General features: G+C 41.8%; 1 protein-coding gene across 1 annotated transcript; it reads right to left on the bottom strand.

Moving 5' to 3' along the window:
• Window positions 1-471: 471 nt before the first annotated feature.
• efcc1 (EF-hand and coiled-coil domain containing 1) lies at window positions 472-20,633 on the bottom strand. Its single transcript, XM_051415791.1, has 8 exons — window positions 19,377-20,633; window positions 17,512-17,951; window positions 7,204-7,352; window positions 6,352-6,487; window positions 6,049-6,205; window positions 3,152-3,310; window positions 2,579-2,648; window positions 472-2,413 (listed from the first exon to the last, which is right to left on the bottom strand). Exons 1-8 carry the CDS (start codon window positions 20,037-20,039, stop codon window positions 2,280-2,282), a joined length of 1,908 nt encoding a protein of 635 aa, XP_051271751.1. The 5' UTR covers window positions 20,040-20,633; the 3' UTR covers window positions 472-2,279.
• Window positions 20,634-21,559: the final 926 nt, after the last annotated feature.

The following is a 21,559-nucleotide window of genomic DNA, read 5'->3' as shown; positions in this document are numbered from 1 at the left end:
GTTTTTCTTATCATGTTTTTTCCTTAAGAAGGATTTTGAATGCAGTACTTATAGCCTAGAACCAGCTGCTCTGTGTTTAGGCCAGTGGGAGGAGTGATAGGATAGCACATAGGAACTTACATCCCTCTTGTGGTCAGAAAAGGATAAACAGGTAATACTACAAGATCAAAGGTGGAGAAATGTGAATGTATGACCTTAAGGAATAAAATATTATAATATGGAGGATAAAATAAATATATTTGTTAGAGAAATTATAGTTCAGGTTGTGGGTTAAAATATTATAGTTTTAAATAACTTCTAGGAGAGTGATTCAACATTTAAGTGTCATCTTGCTGTCTGAGGATTTCAGTGCTGAGTTGTTTTCTGATGCCTGCCAAATGGATGTGGGTCAGGCTGATTGAGCTGGCAGCAGTGGTAGTTTGACATTTACTTTTTCACAAACATAAATGAATAAATCACAGCGATCCAGACTGCGTATGTCAAAGGCTTTAATGAAATGATTCAACAACACCAGTGAGTGGCTTTGCATCCAAGACCCTTATTTCAAGACAGTAATGACAAGACAACCAGCTGATAAGAGCATGTTGTGTGTTTCAGAATGCGCATTTCATTGAAAGTAAATCTGTTGTATTGTATTGAGAAACAAGCATGAGGAGGCTAACTTGTACATTTGTTCTGTGATCAGCCAAAGTCAATGTGTGCCTCCCTCTTGGGACAGACAAAATGACATATTATTTGACCCATTTTAACAAATGAATACAGCCCATTTAGAGGTTCTGAATACTTGGCTGAGCCTGCATGGTTGAGGCTTACAGAGACCCAAACTAATACAGTATTCCAACAACGAAGTTCACTAGTGAATGACAGCGGTAACCTGAGACAAGTCCCTGGACAATGAGTGTAGCAGGTTAATGGTAAATACACTGTATCTATGGAACAGGCATTTATCAACAACCTGTTAACAACAAGTTCAGGTTGCCAACAAGAGCTACATTGTTTTATTCTTCCTCCCTCTGTAGACCAAAAAGGCTCATTCTAGGTAACACAAAAAACACAACAATTCCTTTGTTCAGCTGATTATACACTAATGAAAACATAGCTATGAATATTACATTCTGTTTCTGACAATATATCATCCTAAATGTTACACACTGGACCTTTAAATGCATATAACAGTATAAAGGGGAAGGTTGAACATCTACAAAAAACTCCTTATGTTTGCTGAAGACTGTGCAATAGGGTCAAAAACTTTGGAATAAGTGAATTTGTGGACCTTTAGTTGAGATTGTTTTGTCAGACATTTTGCAGGGCTTTTTCCTGGTCCAGTACATAATGATGCACATGAGTACCTGAATGCAAATATTACCAACAGTATTGATGTTAATGACACCTGAATGCACCGTTAAAGGTCCAGTGTGTAACATTTAGGAGGATCAATTGTCAGAATTGTAATATAATATTCATAGGTATGTTATCATTAGTGTATAATCACCTCATTTAAGAATCGTGTTTGCGTTACCTTAAAATTAGCTGTTTTTATCTACAGAGGGAGCGGGTCCTCTTCTACTGAAGCTGCCATGTTGAACCGTCATGTTTCTACAGTAGGGACAAACCAAACACTGGCTCTAGACAGGCCCTTTCGTGCATTTCACGGCTACCACGGTTTCTCCAATAATCTTGGAAGGGGAGGGTGGAGGCGATGGCATTGCAATGTACACCACTAGATGTCAGTAAAATCTTCACACTGTTCCTTTAAACAACGCTGGGGCATCCCGAGAGTCCCACAATACACACCGACTGTCTGTTCTCGTAGGCTGGACTTGTCTGTGTATGATACATCTGATCTTGAAATGCAAACTTAGATGAAGCAGATTCCTTTAAAGTCAATCAATTCTATCGGGGAAGTTTTTGACCTGTTGACCACTGGAGGTCGATACATTTCACGGACTACTTTATGCCCCTTTAAGGTTTAGCTTATTTCAACATTTTCACATTCAGAACTCTGTTGTGGAAAAATAAAATCCATATAGGATGATGAAAGAGTAATGTGCAATAAAAGATCTGGAAAAAACATGTATAAACACAAACATCCTTTATACCTAATAAAGCCCTTTGCTACACTAATTAGCATTCCAGACTAATATCCCTTTATATAACAGGGTCTGAGGAGTATATAAGCTACAATATAATACACTATACACATAAATCAGCTTGTTCTTTTAAGCTTTCCTCTAGAAAGGCTGTTGGAGCATCTGTGGCCCAGCAGGAGGCAGTCCTGATTAGCAGGAGATGATGAGGGCGTTGAGGGACTGCTGACTCTGCGTTCGCTCCAGGGGTCCACCAGTTGACAGAATCTCACAGGCAGCCAGTTCATGGTAGAGAGCGTTGAGCACCTCCAGAATGTGGGCTTTCCCTGTGCAAAAAAAACCCAGAACAGATGTGACCGCTGAGGGGAATTGTGTTACGGACGACCCGGCGAGAGTTTAATTCAATTCCCCGCCCTGAGTGGTTGTGAATTTTCATTATCACATTTCACAGGACCTGTACTGACTTTATTGGGCGTGTGAGCCCCACTAACCGTGTTGTGGGTCGCTGCAGGACTCCAAAGTGCTGAGCAGGATTTTCCCCAGAGACCTCCGCGAGACATTCTGAAACAAGAGAGAGTGATTCTCAGATAGCTATCGGGCAATTAACGGGAGCTTTAATGGGCAATCTGAGTCTTGTAGCCACAGAGGCTCTCACACGTGTTCAACCAGTGAAATTAATTTGCTCTCAGATCTATAATTAGTTAAAAGAGTGGACAGGTAAGACATCTGTTTGCTGTTTCAACAGGTCAAAGTGTCAGTGAGTGAATGTCCATATGGAGGTTTGTCCTTGAACAATGCTAGTGAATACTTTCAGTTTTCTCTCTGATGTCTGAAAATCATTCCAGTGCAGTGTGGGTGGATCCCTCTCAACTGCCAACACAGCAAAAATGATTTTTTTCAGTAAAGAGTTTTTGTCTGACTGCTGTTTACAAGATTTCTTCTCTGTGCTAAAAATCAAAACAACATGTTTGGGCCTTGACATTATAAAAGCATGTTGAATGTTAGCACAAAGCAGCGGTTATTAGCAGCCGTGACCTCTTCAGGCTACTGTAACTGTGACTAACCAGGTCTCGGAGCTGCTGCAGGAGCTGCAGGATGTCCACGAGTTTCTCCTCCACCAGCGACAGGCGCACCCTCTCCGTCTCCAGCATCTGCAGCTCCATCTGAAGCAGCTCTGTCTCCTCTGCCTTCTGCTGCAGCTCCTGCACCAGCGAGTCCTTCATCTGGAAGACACAACACAAACCCGTACAATCACAATATACACAAAGAACACTACTATCTTCTTTTAAATTAATTTAATTTACTGTACAACATTTCCTCCTGTATCAAACACCCGTTTTCAATTAGATTATGTGGAATGCCATGGGCCGAGAAAAGTCCTCCCTTTAAATAACTCATATGACATCATGGTGTGAACAACCCAGAGAGCTTGACTGAATATTGGCATATACACGTGTTCAGGCTGGGACTCTTATCAAACAAGTGAAGTTTGGGGAAGATTTGATCATGTACACTCAAGTTACAGCACCTTCCTGTTTCATGACGCCACGCAACAAGCACGCTGTTCAACGAAAACTCACTGGCTTCAAGATATAGCATCATCAATGTGTTGAGGCTTTTCTGACCTGATTTGAGATGCATTTGGTCAAGCTGCTAGGAGGAGCACATCAAAGTATAAAACATGTTATGTCCTTTTGCCAGCAGGTGGTGCTATGACAGTCACTGAATTTTGACATTTAGATATGTTCACAACAGGTCTCTTATCAAGCATGAGAATATTGGGGCAGATTGGACAATGTACCTTCGAGTTACAACGTTGGCCATCGCAACACAGTTCAACGATAACTCAAAAGCTTCCTGATTTATCTGACCCGATTTCAAGTCAATCTGATTAAAGAACAACGGCTGGAAATGGCCTGGGAATACCCATTAGCCACTGGAACTGATGAGGCAGTCCAGGATGGTGATACTCTTTAACTCTACAGCGGATAGTTTTTTCACTTACATTTTGCTTGTTTGATTTTTGTTCATGACGTTTTTTGCACTATTTACTTCTGTGTAAGCCATGTTGGCTGCAGCTGCTAATGCTAACTTAATACATCTGTGTCCCAACTACATACTACTCACAGTGTACTAGACACTCATTTTCATAGCAGCTTGCTGTTTTTGGACCTAGTATATATTAAATCTATGTACATTACTGTTTTTGGCCAACAGGAAATAATCTAAAATGTGCTTCACAAAAAGAAGACAAATGTTTTCAATTATTTTATAGTTTTTTTTCTTTTTATATGTTTTTGTTTTTCTTCCTGGAACTGTCTCAGCATTGTTAAAAGCTTTTCCAACTGTGGGCAGCTCCTCCATTTCCTTTGAGCATTGCATTGTAGGACAATAGTTCAACAGCACAGTCGTAATTTAAGTCTAAAGACAGGTGTGTAGGATCAAAAACTCTTGGCTTGAAGAGAAAACCAAATAATCCTGAACACTGTCCGTCACTATATGTATACTATACACTGTATGTATGCACATTCATATAAATATGCATATGTACATCTTTGAGTATACTATAATTACAGCACTTTTCCAGTGTGAACACACTACATGCTCAGCACTCTTACTAATAACTAAAAATATAGTTTTTGTTTTATGAATAGCATAGAGGGAACTACAACCTGACCCATGCAACCCTGCATTGCAAAAATATAAGGAAACAATTAAATATCATTGTATTAAAATTCAACAAAATTCATGAAAAGACCAAAACCGACAACGTGTTAGTCAGTCTCTCAATAATCCCTGATATCCCTACACATCTTTGGTGTTAAAGAAGATGTATATCTTTAAAAAGGGGTCTCAAACATATAGTATGGACTAAAATATAATTTCCTGCAACAGCTGAGCACTGTAGTAAATCAAAGTTACCCTAACAGTAGATAATTTTATTATTTTCAGCAGCAGATTAATCCACATTTGGTGCTCTGGTGAGTATCTAGGGTAGCAGAAGGGTGTATGTGGGATTGAATTAAGGGACATATCAGAAGAGTCTTTGATACACACAATACTTGTTAGTAGATACATTCATTGTTGGGTTTTGGTATTTTTATGGGATTTGTTGAAAATAAGAAAAATGTAGAATACTGCCAACCTTATCCTTGAAGACCAAACACAGATTAAACAACTTGTTATTACCAGAGAAGCTGGATATGTCACTCTTTGAAATGTCCCATTTTTACTTGGTAGGCCTGTTGAACATCTTTCTACAATATAAATATCCCCAATGTAAATGTATGTCAAATGTTGAGGTTAGAGTGAGTTTTCAGCCCAAGTCTCTTATGTTTCCCTGCCAAAAATGTTGGAAATCCCTGCAGTGTACCTTTACGTCATAGCACATTGAAGGACAAAGGTCTCACCCCACACATCCTGCACATAAACAAAGCCTCACAGTCAGGACTTTGTTTGGTTTTAACTTTTCCTCTCTGAGTGCTGAGACGTTCTGGGAACACATTACGTCAAGGTTCCCGCTCTGCCTGTCTTCCTGTGTTGTGAAAATACTACTCGACTGTAACAAGAGAGCTTTAATTTATGATATTCCTGAGTGTCACGCGGGACAAGGGGGGAGTGTTTCTGTGGTCGGCCCCAGTGAGAAACAGCTGCAAACACACCCACGCACATGCAGAGGGAGGCTCTGGTGCCTCTGCTGGTGGTTTGGTTAGGTGGAAGCTGCAGGATCAGGCCTCTAGCTGCGGTTTTGCCTTTGAAGCCCTCCACTTTCATAACAACCTTCACCAGTCCTCTCTAATCTAGTTTAACACCATACGCACAGCCACAAAATGACTTATGATGTAAATCGAGGCAGAACATTGTCCAGAGAGAATGGTTTCGTATAAATGGATCCAGGACCGGGACAGAGGAAACTGTACGAGCCCACCCTGGTGTGATGGAGGTCAGTGGTGGTTTGTACCTGGTCCATGTCTATCTCCGCCTTGCTCTCCTTCAGCTCCAGCTGCTTATGCAACCTGGTCACCCTCTCCAGGAGCTCCACCACAGCGCTGCAGCTCTCCTCGCTCCTCGAGCTCCCGAAATTAGACATCAGCTTCTTGAATGCCTTGTCGTCGCATCTGATCAGCAACAGGAGGAAAGAGAGTCTGTGTGGGTCATATCTACGATAGCTGTTGAATAGGCTCAGAATTTTTGGGGGGCAAGTCACGTCTGAACAATACAGCTGTTTACGATGTATTTTAGCATGATATGAGGGACGCAGTACCTTTCCCCACAGCAGGACAGCCTGGTCAGAATCCTCTTCACCTCGTCCACCTGCCTCTGTTGGTCTCCTGTCCACTTGTCCTCCTCCTCGTCGGAGGCTGCCTGACCCTCTACCGAACGAAACAGCTGCTCCTCCACTAGACGCCACAACACACCATCATCATTAACAGTCATTAGATTTTTCAGGCAAAAAACACACAAAGTTAGGACGCTTGTGTGATCTAGTGTGTTTTTAATGATTATTGTGATAATATCGTGAATTGAGATTATTTTGGCCTAGATAATCTTGACAATTTTAGGAATGCAATTATCAGGGCAGATAAATTATTGGTCAATAATGGGAAATTATTTACTAGAAATATAATTGTAGTGAATGTAATGTAGAAATGAACTTTACCAGAATTAACTTTAAACTATCTGTTATCTTATCGGTATCAGCCATGAGAAGCAGGTAATTATCCATTATCGTATCAGCTGAAAATAAATCCATATGAAAATCATCCGTGCCTAATCTGTAATGGCTTTTTTCCTAAATTAGGTCCTAACTAATTACCAAACGGTTAAGATAGGATCTGCAAGTTAGGAAGATTCTATAAAACGGTCCTTAATCAACAGTCACTGCAGAGGTGGTCTATTGAATCCCCATCTATAACAGTACATTTACTCTCATTAGCCCACTTTATAATGGCTGTATTAAGCAGATACTAAGTGTACTGGGTTTTGCTAGAAAGATGCAAGTGCTCTTTTGAATTTCGTCACATAAATTGAAGTAAAAATCATTCATTATCTACTAATTCGTCTCATCGTGCAGTACAGAGGTGTCAGCACAGCATTCTGAACTTTCATGTCTTACTCTTATCTGGGGTGGTCACAGCACGCCCTGTCGGAGAACAGCGGTCATGTTGGGAGTCTGAGCAACATCTCTGGGCTGGCCTGCTGGTGACACTCAGCTGCTGCTCTGCCCTGGTGCTGCTCGGGAGTTGTAGTTTCGACACCTCCGACCTAAAAGAGAGCACTGTGAGTTCAACTGTTTGACTGCATGTTCTCTGAGCCATCTTCACTGCCGTGAATGTCTCCGCACATTAACCGACACTGACCAGCGGGCCAAAAAAACTGCTCTTCGAATTTGCACAGATGAGAAAAGTTCAGTCCAAACCAATTGCCAACATCAAAGAGAACATATCAAGTAACACAAGGCAGCGTGTATTAAGCCACATCTACAACCGCCATGATAATTTTATAGAGGCCTGTGATGTTGTATGCCAAATCTGGGTGGGGTAATTGAAGCCAGACATTGTATCTTAAAGGCATTTTTACAGTAAAGTGGGTCAGTGGTGGGATGGCACTGTTACTGTGCAGGAGTTAGCTCGCAAGATGTGAGGTAAAAGCGCACTGGCTGACACTGGATGGACGAAATCGGAGCACAGAAATGTTTAAGCACATGAACAGTTTTCTAAGCTCCATTACATATCTTTCCATCTGCATGGGAAACATATATGTAACACTTTTAATCTATATGCTGCCTTTTCCCTCACGTCAAAGACACACTCAAACATTTGTTCCTGAAAAGAAGACTGCAGTTTGCACGGATCAATCGTCCTGTAATGGTTTGAATTTTCTAGGTTTCTCCTGCTGTCTGCTCTTTTGTGTTGGGGGAAATCCGATAGGGGGCCTTCGTAAATCACAGAATAAGTGTTTCCAGATGATGATGCCTTGCTGAAAAAAAAAAAAAAAAACGAGAAAATCTCGAAAAAGGTTTTCAGCAGCCTGACTCTCTGACAAAAAGAAAAACAGAGCACTCAAGCTTATATCCTGTTGGCACGAGGCGGACTATGCCGTAAGACAACATTATACTCTGCATCTGTGTACTACTTTAGGTTTTTTTGTGCAGAAACGACTGACTTCACTGAAGGTCAATAATTGCAGCATGATTTCAGGCAATCAATCAGAGAGTTGTGTTTAAGTTAGCGGGGGCCACGGCGGAGGAAAGAAGGAGCTGGTTCACGGGGGCCAGCAGCTGCAGTCCGACCAACATGGGATTGGTGCGCGGACGTGAGCACACACAAAACTTTGCCGGTTGCTGTGGAGACACTGCGACTCTGGAATGAACTGGTGGAGGGCTTTTTCAAACGCAGGCTTTGGTGTGACTAATTGCACTTTAATTGACAGTGGTTGGCGGAAGGCCGCAGCCTGTGTCCAGTGAATACTGTAGCAAGGGCCTTTGACATGCATAGAGGTTCAAAAATGGCTTTGTGTCTTGGGGGACAAAAAAGGGACTCCAACAAACACTCTCACTTTTGAGGCTGGTAAAAAAGAACCTCCCAAGTCACATTTGTTTTTGACTGTTTTGAGATTTATAGTGTTTAAGGAGACTTTCCCATCACATGGTTTTATAGTGACGAGGTACCCTGTGGTGTTGGTGATGGTGCTGAGCATGGGAATTCCAACTGGATGAGTACAGACACCTGAAAGTAGTCCAGACAGACATCCTGGATAGCGGTCAGACTGTGGGATGCAGCAGACATTTTTAAAATTCGATCAGTGGTTCACTAGACAGGCATCACCGCTCTCGCCAATGGACCAAATGCAAAAGCAGCATGGGTGGGTTTGACCTGCCAAAATGAAAATATCTATTCAAATACTTATTTTGCTGAGAGAGCGAGTAAAGACACTGCAGACTCTAATACGAGTGTACATGTCTGACATATGAATGAGTGATGATATAAATTACTTACTAAAATTTAACTTGTCAGATATCCTAAATGAATATATTTTTATGGGAAATGTTCCTAATAAACACTAATTAAAAGTTTAAGAGTTTTAAAACTAGTGAAGAAGTTTCTCACACGTTCACAAAAACAACTTAAAGCTGCACTAATCAACAGTTATATTGGTGATATAATCCCCAATATGATGTGATAGGAGTCGCTCATAGCTCATGCAGTTCGACTCCAGCATCTTTCAGCTAATTATTTTTGGCATCCAACTTAATTGCTTGGTTCAGCCTCAGTGTTTTCATTAACCATCTTATTCTCACTACCTGCCGTGTAACAAATGACAGTTAGTCACTAGCCAGTGTAGCATTTAGCTGCAAGATATTTCCCCTAAGGCAGGCGTCTCAAACTCAAATTGACTCAGGGGAACTGTTGGTATTGTTATCTCATCGGACCACTTCAACCTTTAAGTACTACAAGAAAGCACAATATTCTGAAAATATTTCCATTATTCAGGATTATATTATATATATATTATTATATTATTATATGTTGCGGGCTGGATGTAGGGGGGTGGAGGGCCGGAAATGGCCTGCAGTTTGAGGCCCCTGCCCTAAAGAGTTTAAAATAAGCTCTAAATAAAGACAAAAGGAGAGTGAATGCTGCACTTGTATTCACCAGGTGGACAGAAACACAATTTCAAATGTTGAATGCTTGTTTTTTTAGCACCTTTAAAGCACTCTCATGAACCCTGTTTCCAGCAGCAGTTGTTTTCTGCAAAGAAGCCATGATAAACCAACTGTATGCCACCTGCTCGGCACCACACAATAAAGTTAGTGACTAGCACATAAAGACAGTCGAATGTTAAGTAGTTGGTGGAGACCAAATACAAAGCCAAGGGACAAAGAATACTGCATTTACATGTGCAAAAGATGGAAAGATACACAATTTAAATGAATGTTAATGTTGCTTCATGTCTGCAGGACTGGGTCTGTCTGCAGTCTGGCCAACATGACACACTGCCTGCGATAACCTCCTGGATTAATGTACTTATTTGAACTTAAACCATGATTTTTTCCCCCTAAATATAACAAAGTAGGTTTTGTGCCTAAACCTAACCAAACTGAGACATTTCGAAGCTAGATCATGTAAGTAGTAGGCTTGTCCTATAGTACTGTGCACCCACAGGAAGATTTACGGCCATAAAGGTGAATATATCATGGCTGTGTCTCAGTGAACTTATTTTGGAGTTCCTCTATCCTCAAGCAGCAAAAAAAATGTGCAATTAGTGCTGATATATATATATATGTGAGAACTTTAAAGGCATACTATGCAGTTTTCCGGTTTTGTCAAACAGCTACCCCTAGAGTCGCTGCGGAGTACTTGTACTTAACGTTAACTGTCGTAAATACCACTCACCAGAACCGTCTCTATATAAGGTTCTGCGTCTCTGCACTCACAGCCTGATCCCCTCCCCCCTGTATACCGGTACGCGTCGGACTTCGAACAGGCAAAGATAGACTCCGAAGATGTCTACTGACCAGGTAACGTCTGAGTGAATGCCTGCTAGTGTCTTCCATTGAGGCTGCTTCTTATGACGCTGATGTATGTGACGTCGCGCTGTAAAGCAATTTGTGATTCTCGCAAGATTTGGCGGGCCGCCACCTTTCAGACTTGCATTGCTGGTTCTGCCAACGGCGTCCCTCTCCTGCTTTGCTATCGGGATGATTCACTGTACTACGAGTTCGTTTACCATCGAAATGACTTCGAAGCCGTTATATTAAGGTAAAAATCTTGCATAGTGTGTCTTTAAGAACATTTAGCATTTTTTGCTGCTTGCCTTTTGTCCCATTTAAAAGAGCACGGAAAAAAACTAAACTAAATGTTCCATGGTCACAAATCAGCTGGAGAATCAAGGCAGAAATTACCAGCATATAGCTCATAGTTTTGGAGGAAGTACTCTGCAAGTGGAGCAGATAATCATTTTAACATTTCCTGGACTGTCTGTATGGTCTCTCCCTCACTTTTATCAGGTTCCTGTATCAAATGCACCTCTTGGCTTGTCTGTAACCAAAATTAAATTGAGACTTGGAATGATCTTAGACTCTCAGAATAACACAAAACTCTGAACTTCAACAACGTATGTTACAGTGTTCTTCGCAACAAATTCAAGAGCTACCTTATAATTTCAGATTAGTCTATCATTGGCTTGACATCTATGCTCCTAAGCAGAGAGAATGCACTAGTGGTGTAGTTAAATGTATGTGGAAGCATTTTGTAGCCTATGTACGCCTAATTATTACTACATTCCTCAAAGCACACACACACACACACACACACACACACACAGGAGTAAAATTATACATGAAGAGCTCTATTGTGCTATGTCAGGGCATTTCTAATTAATAGGATCCTGTATTCTGCCCTATTAGCAGAAGTCTAAAGCCGTTCTTCTGGCCTGTGGGGGGTAGTCCAGCTGTTTGTTGTTAGAGCCTGGACACCCAGAGTCTTCCCTGTGTTTATCACAGTGCGACGCTGAAGTGAACTTTCCATCAACAAACCCCCCCCCCACTCCCAGAAGAGCAGTTTCCTCTTTCAGGTGTCATCGGTCAACGACAGTCTCCTTTCTCTGCAGAGGTTAAAAATGAGGGGCACCCTGTAAACCTGAGCTTGAACTTGAAGTTCAGCGCTTGTCGGTGCCCTGCAGCATGACGGGGACGGGTCAGAGGTCATGTTTACATAGCTGAGGGTTATTAATCAAGTCCTCTTGGGTCACACCCGCACAATAAGGTGGTTTCTGGGATACAAATAAAGCAGCTTCGGAGATGTGATTATTGTTTAACACTAGCTGAGGACTTAATCCAGAAACCAATGGCTGTAACATTTACAGAGGAGCTTTCCTTAGCAAGCACAGTGCAAAGAAACCCCCAAAGTCAAACAAACGAGGGTATTAAAAGTAGAGGGAAATATACAAGGAGAGAAGTCCAACAAGGGTGGGTGGTATAAGTTTATAAGATATTTTGTGCGTGTTGTATTCCTGCTGATGTCAGCATACCTCTAAACCAGAGAGAGGGAGAGTGGGGCAGCGGTTCAATGTGAAAACGAGCCCACTTGGCAGTGTGAGTTTTTGAAGGCTATTCAAGAACAACAGCGAGGCAGCAGCAGCAGAGTGCCACGGGTCCCACACATCCCTCGAGTGTGTCCTTTCCACATTATTTAAAGGGTAGGAATGCCGCGGCAGCACCTGCTCCGCACAATGCTGCAGCTCTTGCACGGAGGCAGATAAATGGTCTGCTAGACCCTCCTCTCCCCTCCGCTCTCAGGCGCCACGCAGAGAGCATGAAAAGGCTGGGAGATTATGCCTCCCCTGGGGCCTGCCTTCAGAGGGCCGGGGGTTAGAGGCATAACAGAGAAGATGTCTGCAGGCGTGTCGATAAAATGAAAAGTGAGTTTTAAACTTGCACACTTAGGACACATGCACTTTGGTGTGCTCTCTAGAAATCCCTGGACTGTGTAAACAGAGACACCTGGAGTCAAGAGGACAGTAAAACCAAAGAAGCTCTGGTTGAAAGACGACCACAGTTCATTTTAATGAGTGATTTTGTATCTCCACTCTACGTCTTTTCTTTGGAGAACAAAAAGAAGATGGAAAGCTGAATGAAGCCATTCCTCTTTTGCGTGCCTTGCAAAACATGTCTGTCATTTCATGAACAAACAGTCAAGTGTTTGCTTCTTCCTCCAGATGGTAGACTTTCCTCCCCCTCATTTCTTTTTGTTTCTCTCACGGTGCTTCCTATTGTCTAACCCCTCTGGCCCACAGGGCTCTATAGGCTACAGTGACTGATTTAGACTCTCTTTACCTTCTAGAGAGTAAAAAAAACAGAACTAAAAGTGACACTTTTAGACAACCCCATTATACAAAGACTTTCCTGTGCTAATCAACTCCTGCTGAAGGCGCGGTTCCCATCTGAGTCTCAGCCTCGGCTCCGTTCTGTAGCATACGATCCAAAGAAATCACAGACATGTTATGCAACAACACCCACACATCTTAGGTTTCATACAGATGACTGCATTTTTTACAATGAGCTCTGCTGGGATGTTGATGGAAAGTTGAAAGAGGATTTTCAAGATGATGATATTGTACATCAGCAGATGCGAAAAACAGTAAATCAAATTAACACATACAACCACAACTTATTGTTTTAATACGTATATAGTTTTTTGCATTGATAAACAGACAAGATATGAACTGCTATTCTGTGAGTTTTAGAGATACTGGTAGACAGAGTTTGTCTGGCTAGTTCCTTCCATCTGTTTGCAGTCTGTAGTATCGGAAATTCCTTCGATACTGTCCAAGAACACGTGTCTATGCACCGATCCTGTACCACATAATTTATTCCAAACTGCCATTTTCCCCCGAATATAGCAAAGTCATGAGCCACCATACTCTGACTCTGACAAAGGGTTTAACCTGACCTAGGCCATACAACAATGGCAGAAAGTATACAGGCTTATGGTGCGTTCCATTTACCTCGGAAGTCCGAAGTCGGAGCTGGGAATGACTTCGCACCCGAGTTCACTACGTTCCACTACAACAAGTTGGAAAACCAAGCTCTAGGCAGGTTAGCCATTAGCCACTTTTAGCATTACCAGTTGATAACAACACATTAAACTGTATTTTTCTCATACGGACATGTCGACAGACAGAGGTTGGACAGTACTGTGCGCACAACTGATTTAATGAGACACAAAAGACAGAAGTGCTTATAAACAGTATAGTACTAGAGTTTTCACTTAGTTGATGTGCAAAGCAGCCATCTTGGATTTTTAGGTCAGGGTTGGTGGGGTTGTTCCAACTTTCCCAGTTGAAAATCCAACTTCAGGGGGCATGCCAGTTGAAGACTTCTCAGTGCAAATGTAATGCACCACCTGTAGTATACACAATATTATTATATATAATCTATTTTTTAACTTACATGTATCGGATCGGTACTCAGGCATCAGAATCGTATTGGTATCAGAAAATCTCTAGCTATTAGAGTGGTATTAATCATCTTATCTATGTTCCAACTAGGCCGCAGCTATTCCTTCAAACGTTACAGATGCAAAAATATTCACATGGTGTCACAATATATGCATTTGTGGCCAGTACAGTGGAACCGAAGCAGTCAGCGTTTTGTGGAAGTACTGGCAACTACGGGGGTGGGCGCTCGTTAAACAACAATGCCGGCAGTGCGCCCTATGGCTCACCTGGTGGAGCTGGTGCCCCATGTACCAGGGGCTGGGTTCTTGCTGCAGTGGTCATGGGTTCGGGTCCTGCTGCTAGCATCAGTTAAATCAGAACTAGAGTATTTCTTCATTGAAAGAAGAGCAAAGAACGACCCTGAAGGCTTTTCTCCACAGAAAATATGTTTTGGTTCTTGTCCTGACTGGCTTCAGTAAGAATGGTTGAAGTTTGCTTGTGAAAGACGGTGATGGTGCCCTTTTTCAAGCAGTTTTGTACAATGACTTTCCATATGGTCATGTGTAACAAACCATCTGGTGTAATCACTATATTGTCTATATCCATCCTTATTGTAAGTTGAATCCCACCACTGGGGCAGTGCCAGCTCTTACCCACCTCCCCACCCCACCCCACCCCACCCCCAGCCCTGTAACTCTGTATCTCTGGGATCCAGCAGCATCAAGTTAATCTCATTACTTGTCACAGCAGTTTAGAAATAAGCCGCAGGGATAAAGTTACGGTCGATCATTTCAGCAGAACCCTTTGACGGACTTCTGCCTCTCTAAACCCACCACATATGATCCCAGACATCTGACAATGAGATGGTGTGTTGAAAGAGTAATGACTTAATTTGGAAGTGACTCAGAGTCCCACAGTTTACAAGCAAGTTGTAAAGGAGGACGAAAAAAGCACTGCATCTCACTTAAAGCTGAAAACACAACACCTCAACTGGGCACCTTTCTCTCTAACCCATGTCCTCGGATGAGACGTGACTGAGCTAGCACTGAGGCGTTCAGTGGGAATATTCATGGAGCTTGGTTGCTAAGATCCATAGGACGGGGTTGCCTGTGTGGTATTGTTCAGTTGTGAGCAGAGATTGATGAGAACCGTCAGTCTGTTGAGGTTCTAACTCAATGGAGCTTTCTCTTGACAAGTCAGAGCCTTTGTGGTGTTGAATTATTTGCCATTAGGGTATCAATGGAAGGGCACTGAAAAGACTTTGGAACGCAGTCTGCATAGATTAGTGGAGTTTAGGGTTAAAGGAAGGGTATTGTGGTTGTGAAATTTGTTATTTAGAATCACCTAAAGGCAGGTAATAGTGAGGACTTCCATCCTATCGGTCTGATGGTGTGTGATTGTGTCTTAGAGTTTATAATAACAACATTAGGTAGATGTTACAACCATTTAGAGATATCTGTTACGCAAGAAAGCCAGACCTGCAGACACTGATTATATGGCTGGAGCAGAGACAACAGACACAGAGATAAACATTAAACCAATAGCTTTGTACTTTAAAACTCCAATTACACCCTTACTTCCAGCAAAATGAATAGTTCCCAACAGTAGCGGAGCTCAGGCAAGACCAACCTGCCACACACGATGCCTGTTAAATAAACTAAGACACAACAAGGCTGAAAATTGGAATAGTAAACCACATCAAGCCTCCATAAGTAGCATGGCAGAGTTTTCCAGGCATTAAGCCAGAGGTAAACAAAGTCATTTTAGTCTAGGAGGAATTATAATTCCTTATGGTTCATTCTGGCCACAAAAGCCTCCTTAATGCACAACCGTGCCAAAAAAAAGCCCTTCTTCCTCATGACATGATGAACAGCCAGACACTTGTTTTGCTCAGGGTCTGACAGCTGATTGGACCTAATGAAGAGGTAAAAAGGTCTTTGTCTAGCCTATGCACTCGCTCTGTGACCTTGGGGCAGCATTTATTTTGATACATCAATGTGCCGCTGTTATAATTAAAATTTCATAATAGACATTTTTATGTCAAAATGCCCTTTTTTAAAAGTCTGCTTTTATTTCATAATGGCATTTCTTCCTGTATTTCCTGCCACTTTCGTATTGCACAATGTCACTTTTTATTGTAATGTTGTCTCTGCTCACCTCTTAGCTAATCACATATCCCATGCCTCTTTAAGTTCCCATGACACATGAAGTGTGTGTCTCTGCAGACCGGACACTTTGAGAGGGCGGGAAAACTATTTTAAATGGGAGTGTTAACTATCAATTTAACCAATTCGCCGCCTGACAGTGTCAATCAGCTTTCAGTTCAGCATTATAAAGGGGATAGAAGGGGCATGGATGAGATTGACTTAGACATACACGATGTTGTAAGTCTCCATTCAGGAATAAGATCTCCTAAAATGACATACTTCTTTAATCAGTGTAAATACATTAAAGGCACCCAGCAGAGTTTTTGACCACTTGCAGCACGATGGAGCAACATTTTTATGAGTGGGTCCCTGTTTTTTTGTATCAGGCATTAATGTGCAGGCAAACAGGATACACATTTACTGCTTCTGGTTTCACGCTATTCTTTTGATCAACAACTGGTGGCGATAACACACCAAGAAATACAGCAATGTGTCAACAAACGCATTTTAAAAAAAGTTTAAATTAAGTGGTGAAGACACTGAAAAATTTTTTTTTTTTTAAAAAAAAAACAAAAGGGCCTTTATATTTAATCCCCCCAAAAACCCCCCCCCCCCCCCTTTCCCCCCCCAAAAAAAAACCGCCAAAAAAAAACAAAATGAAAAAAGGCCCCCCCCTTGAATTATCGGATAGTAAAGCATAAAACTAGCAACAATATGATGGCTGTTGTGTCAAGATAGTCCAGTGTTTGTTGAGGATGTGCTCTTACCCAGAGGCACTTGGTGGCTAAATCCTAAGCTGTGACAGTGTGTCTTGTTATACTACTGCTTAGACAATAACAAATGCTGGTTTCCATAAAAGCACCCAGAACAACCTTTAAAGGAATTAAAAAGTTCCTTCAGCCTGTTGTTGTCTGTTTCCACCGCTGTCACAAGACTCACAAACATTAGGCAAATTAGTCTGCTGGCGTATGAAAAACTTTGTTTGTGTGCAATAAATGCTCAGTAAAGCCTGGACTTTGTCGTCGGTCCATCTGTTGTGTGCTTTCTTCTGAACTCTGTGTTGAAGTGTCGCAGCACAATGAACAAAAACTAAACTTGTTTGCAGCTGCAGATTTTTAAAGATGGTGGCTGAAATAAAATGCTGCAAGTACTTGACCAATCAGAAACATTCAGTGCTGCAAGTCCCAGACCCCATTTTAGGTGGTAAAATAATGAAATACAATGAGTTCCCCCAAAGGTTCCTAGTCCCTAGGAAAAGTTCCTATGACTATAACACAAAGTAATGTTAAGTTGATGCTAAAATGCTACATGAGACCCAGTGTTCCAAATGTTTTTACCTGTAGTAGAGGAGTTCTGACTCCAGCTGGAGGATGTGTCTCTGCAGCGCCGGCACATGACTGGCCTTGGCTTCCAGTTCCTTCACCTTACCCAGGCCGCTGAGCAGCGCCTGCCTCGCCTCCTCCACCTTCCTCCTCATGCCCACCTGCTCCCTCTTCAGGGCTTGGTTGCAGTCCTCCAGAGCGGCCACTGTCTCTTTAGAGCTCCACAGTTCCTGCTCCAGTCTCTGATTACACAGCATGGCCTCCTCTACCTGGCGGTCGCTGGAGCTCCGCAGCAGCTCTATCTCATGCATGATGTTCTGCAGGCTCTTCAGGCTGCTGTAGGTGCTGCTTTTCAGGTTGGTGTTGCTCGTACTTTTCTGGGCAGCCCGTTTCTGGTGAGCAACAAAGCAGCCTTCCTCTGGTTTATGTTTGGAGTGGCTTTTCCATAGTCCTACCTGAACAGAAGTACAACGGGTGAATGGAGGGGACCAGATCAAGATATTCATTAAAACCAGTATTGCTCCCTGCTTAGTCACATTCTAGTAAATGTGACTAAGCAGGGACAATTCTGGTATCTAAGCTGTATCTTATGGCTTATAGTCTTTTAATTAGCTATCAAGTCAGTGTCATTATTCAAGGATTGGGTTTCTCATTTTTTAATACCTTTATTACTGCAGTTCATCAATCATCAATAAAGGTTTCTGTACCACTTTCTGATAAGGCATGCTTTACTAGGCCTTTATAAATCATTAATTGATGCATTACTGATCAGTTATAAGCCATTAATAAGAATTACATTTGGGTTGTGGAAAATCTCTCTTCCTTGTTAGTCATTAATAATAGAGTCATTAACAAAATAATTTAATGAAAAAAATGTAGCGTCTCACTTTTTAATAAACCATGGAGTCTGCGATTATGAATGTTAGCTAGACATTAATAAAGGATAATGAGTTTTTCAGTGGCTAACAAACCATCAAAATATATTACCTTTCATAAAGGGTTTACACATTGTCTGATGCTTGTATTAATGATTAGTAATTAATTTACCTATGCTGAATAGAACAGTTATAAGACATTGGTTGCCAGGTTGTGGAAAACCCCTGCAGCTGGTGTTTCCCTTCCTCTAGGATGACAGCAGCTTTATCTTTTCACTCAGCTCTTTAGTTCAACACCCATCCAGTGCACTGTTTGACCACTTGCCTTCTTTAAAGGGGGACAGGGAACCGAAATACATGTAGGGCTGCACAGTTAATCAAAATATTATCCAAACTGCAATACGGCCAAGTGCAATATGCAAATCACAGAAGATGTGACCGAACAGCATTATAATGAAATACTGTAGTGCTGCAGAGATGCCCTGGTCTACAAATCTTGTTCTCAAGATTTAAAAAAACATGTTTGTTTGGCACCCCAAAAAACTATATGATGCAATATGATGTTTTTCCCAAATCGTGCAGTCCTAAATACATGTAGTAACAACTTATTTACAACAGCAGACTTGCTGGACTATCATAAGAACCTTTTATTAATGATTCATGAACATTCAGGATTGCAGAAGACTTTATTGAGAGAGAGTATAGAGTTTATTGTACTAACCAATGGCTTTATTAATGGTAATAAATGATTCACTGTGCTTTATAGATCAGTTATAAACCATTGTTAACTTGTGAGTGCAGAAGTTGTCTTGGGGTCCATTTGCAAGAGGAGTCCCTTCAGACAAGGCTGATGAGAAGGGGGGGGGTTATGAGCCGGGCTGTTTGCGCCTATTGTTGGCCGACTGACAGATATTACTATAACATTCTATACTAAGCATCATATTTAGCCCTCTTCTATCAGAATATAGTACTCGTATGCGACACCAGCATTGCAGGCGCTCTCACCTGCAGAGCCAGGCAGCGGGCATCACTGCTCTGCAGAGCGGCTCGCATGTCCTCGATCAGCTCCCTCAAACTTGCATTCTCGTCCTCCAGTTTTGATATTCGGTCCTCGGCTTCCTCCAGCGCCACTATCTCCTCGTAGCACTCCTTGGTGCAGGACCCGAGCCTGCAGCCGGAGGCGTGTCGCCCCTCCGAGGAGGCACAGGAGCCGTTGCTCCCACCCACAGACAGCAGCTTCTCTCGCCGCCTCAGAGGGCTCCTCAGGCGGATCTGAGTCTCTATGTGCTCGCTGTCCTTCCCGACCAGCAGCCGGCCGTTCTCGTACTGACACCCCGCCTTGGTGCTGAAGTACCCGCACAGTTTGGCGTGGAAGTGCCTGAAAGTGAGCTCGCTGGGTAAATGGTCTAAAACGCCGGCGCATTCTGCGTCCTCCGAGTCTTTGTTCAGTCCCAAAACTTCACACAAGATGTTAAAGTCCTCCACGGGGATTTTGCCTCCGCCTTGATAGTCCATATGATGGAAAATCTCCTGTAGGTATTGATCCAACCCGGTTGCCAAAACTATAATTTCGTTTTCCACCCCCCGGTCCAGTCCGTAATGGTAAGCCAGAGTGCTGACTATCCATTGCGTCCTGCGCGCTGGTCGGCTGTATGGATCATCCATCATTTGTACTCAGCAACATCATATTCCCTCACACTGAGCAGATCCTTTACAATAACTCCTCTAACATCGCCCTGTGTGTGTGTGTTCGTGTTCATCCTCTCAGCAGAGCACACTGGAGGAGCTGAAACGAGGCGTGTGTTAAAGACAGATTTGAATTTTAGCACTGCCCCCCAAATCCAAAAGCAGGGGTCCCAACCAGCAGTGGAGTCAGTAACATACACACACTGTAACGGTCTCACTGCCTGACTATAATTGCCACCAGGTGTGTAAACTTTTGTCATTCACTTGGGTAAGACCTTGTTAAGATGTAAGATGCCCAAGGGACTCATAAGCTGTGGAGCAGAGGTATACTGTCTTTTTTCAACAGAAGAATTTTTACTGCAGGTTTTTTTTTATGCAGGGGTAAAACACAAGCTTATATATTAATGCGTTTTGCACAATTTGCACCTTGCTTTGCCCCTGATGTAGCCTGCAGGAGCTGGTTTGTATGCCATCAAGGGTTTCTCATCTGTACACTCTAAAAACAAACGTTTTAGCTCAACAAAAACAATTAACACAACAGTTTGCATTAATATTGAGTTATGACAACTTGTAATGAAATTATCTTGAACAAAGTTGAGTTAGGGGAAAGAACTTTTCCTCCACAATCAAAGGTATAGCCTATATAATTACTACTTACTTAATAACTGGTAGCATAAACACAAGTTTTTAAGTTGATCAAGCTACAAAATGAAAAAAAAAAAAAAATAGTCTTTCCACATTGTTTATGTCATTGCAACTTATTAAAACAATGCTTGTAACTTCAAAGGTTTATTTCAATCAATTAATTAGACTTTTTATTTTGCAACCATCATTTTTTTTAAGCGGTGACAATTGGTCCACTGAATTACTTTTTTAGAGTGCAGCTGCACGTTAGTAAAAAAAAAGGAGAAATATCTAAAGGTGGCATTAGTAATCCATTGTTTTATTTCCAAATCTTCAGACATTTTTCCAAATACATGCCCTTTTTTTAAATGACTGAGTGAATCACTAAGTCTAAAATGTGGCCATAAAAGATCATTAAATTCTATTTTTAAACAGTTGTTTTAATTAATCTAAATGAATGTGTTAAATGTGACAGCCAACTGGGGTGGCCACTGGCAAGCCACCCCTAGATCCATCCATGAATATATCCCAAATGCTGGGTTTCCTCCTCATTACATTGCCTATGCCTATATATCTAAATAAATTAAATTCAAAGCTTCTATTATTTTAGAGTAGTCTATACCTTAACTGCAAATTGTGTAAACGTGTGCTTTCTTGTCAAGGCTTAATACCTTTAATTCAATTTTTCAATTCAGTTTTATTTGTATAGTGCCAATTCATAACAAAAGTTATCTCAGGACACTTTTCAAATAGAGCAGGTCTAGACTGAACTCCTTATAACATTTTGTTACTAACTAGGTGTGTCTGCTTTTAGAATGAATAAACCTGATTATTGCCAAGAAGTGTTGGGCTAGTTACTCAAAACATTTAATTGATTA

This window comes from Dicentrarchus labrax, unplaced genomic scaffold, assembly GCF_905237075.1.
Source record: "Dicentrarchus labrax unplaced genomic scaffold, dlabrax2021, whole genome shotgun sequence".
Taxonomy (NCBI): Eukaryota; Metazoa; Chordata; class Actinopteri; family Moronidae; genus Dicentrarchus; species Dicentrarchus labrax.
This window is presented reverse-complemented; position numbering and strand designations above follow the sequence as displayed.

Coding starts and splice junctions, on each gene's coding strand:
- efcc1 (XM_051415791.1), bottom strand. CDS start 20,039: ATGATGGATGATCCATACAGCCGACCAGCGCGCAGGACGCAATGGATA. Junction 6,206..6,351: donor CTGTCCTGCTGTGGGGAAAG/GTACTGCGTCCC, acceptor GTTGCTGATCAG/ATGCGACGACAAGGCATTCA. Junction 2,649..3,151: donor TGCAGCAGCTCCGAGACCTG/GTTAGTCACAGT, acceptor CTCTTGTTTCAG/AATGTCTCGCGGAGGTCTCT.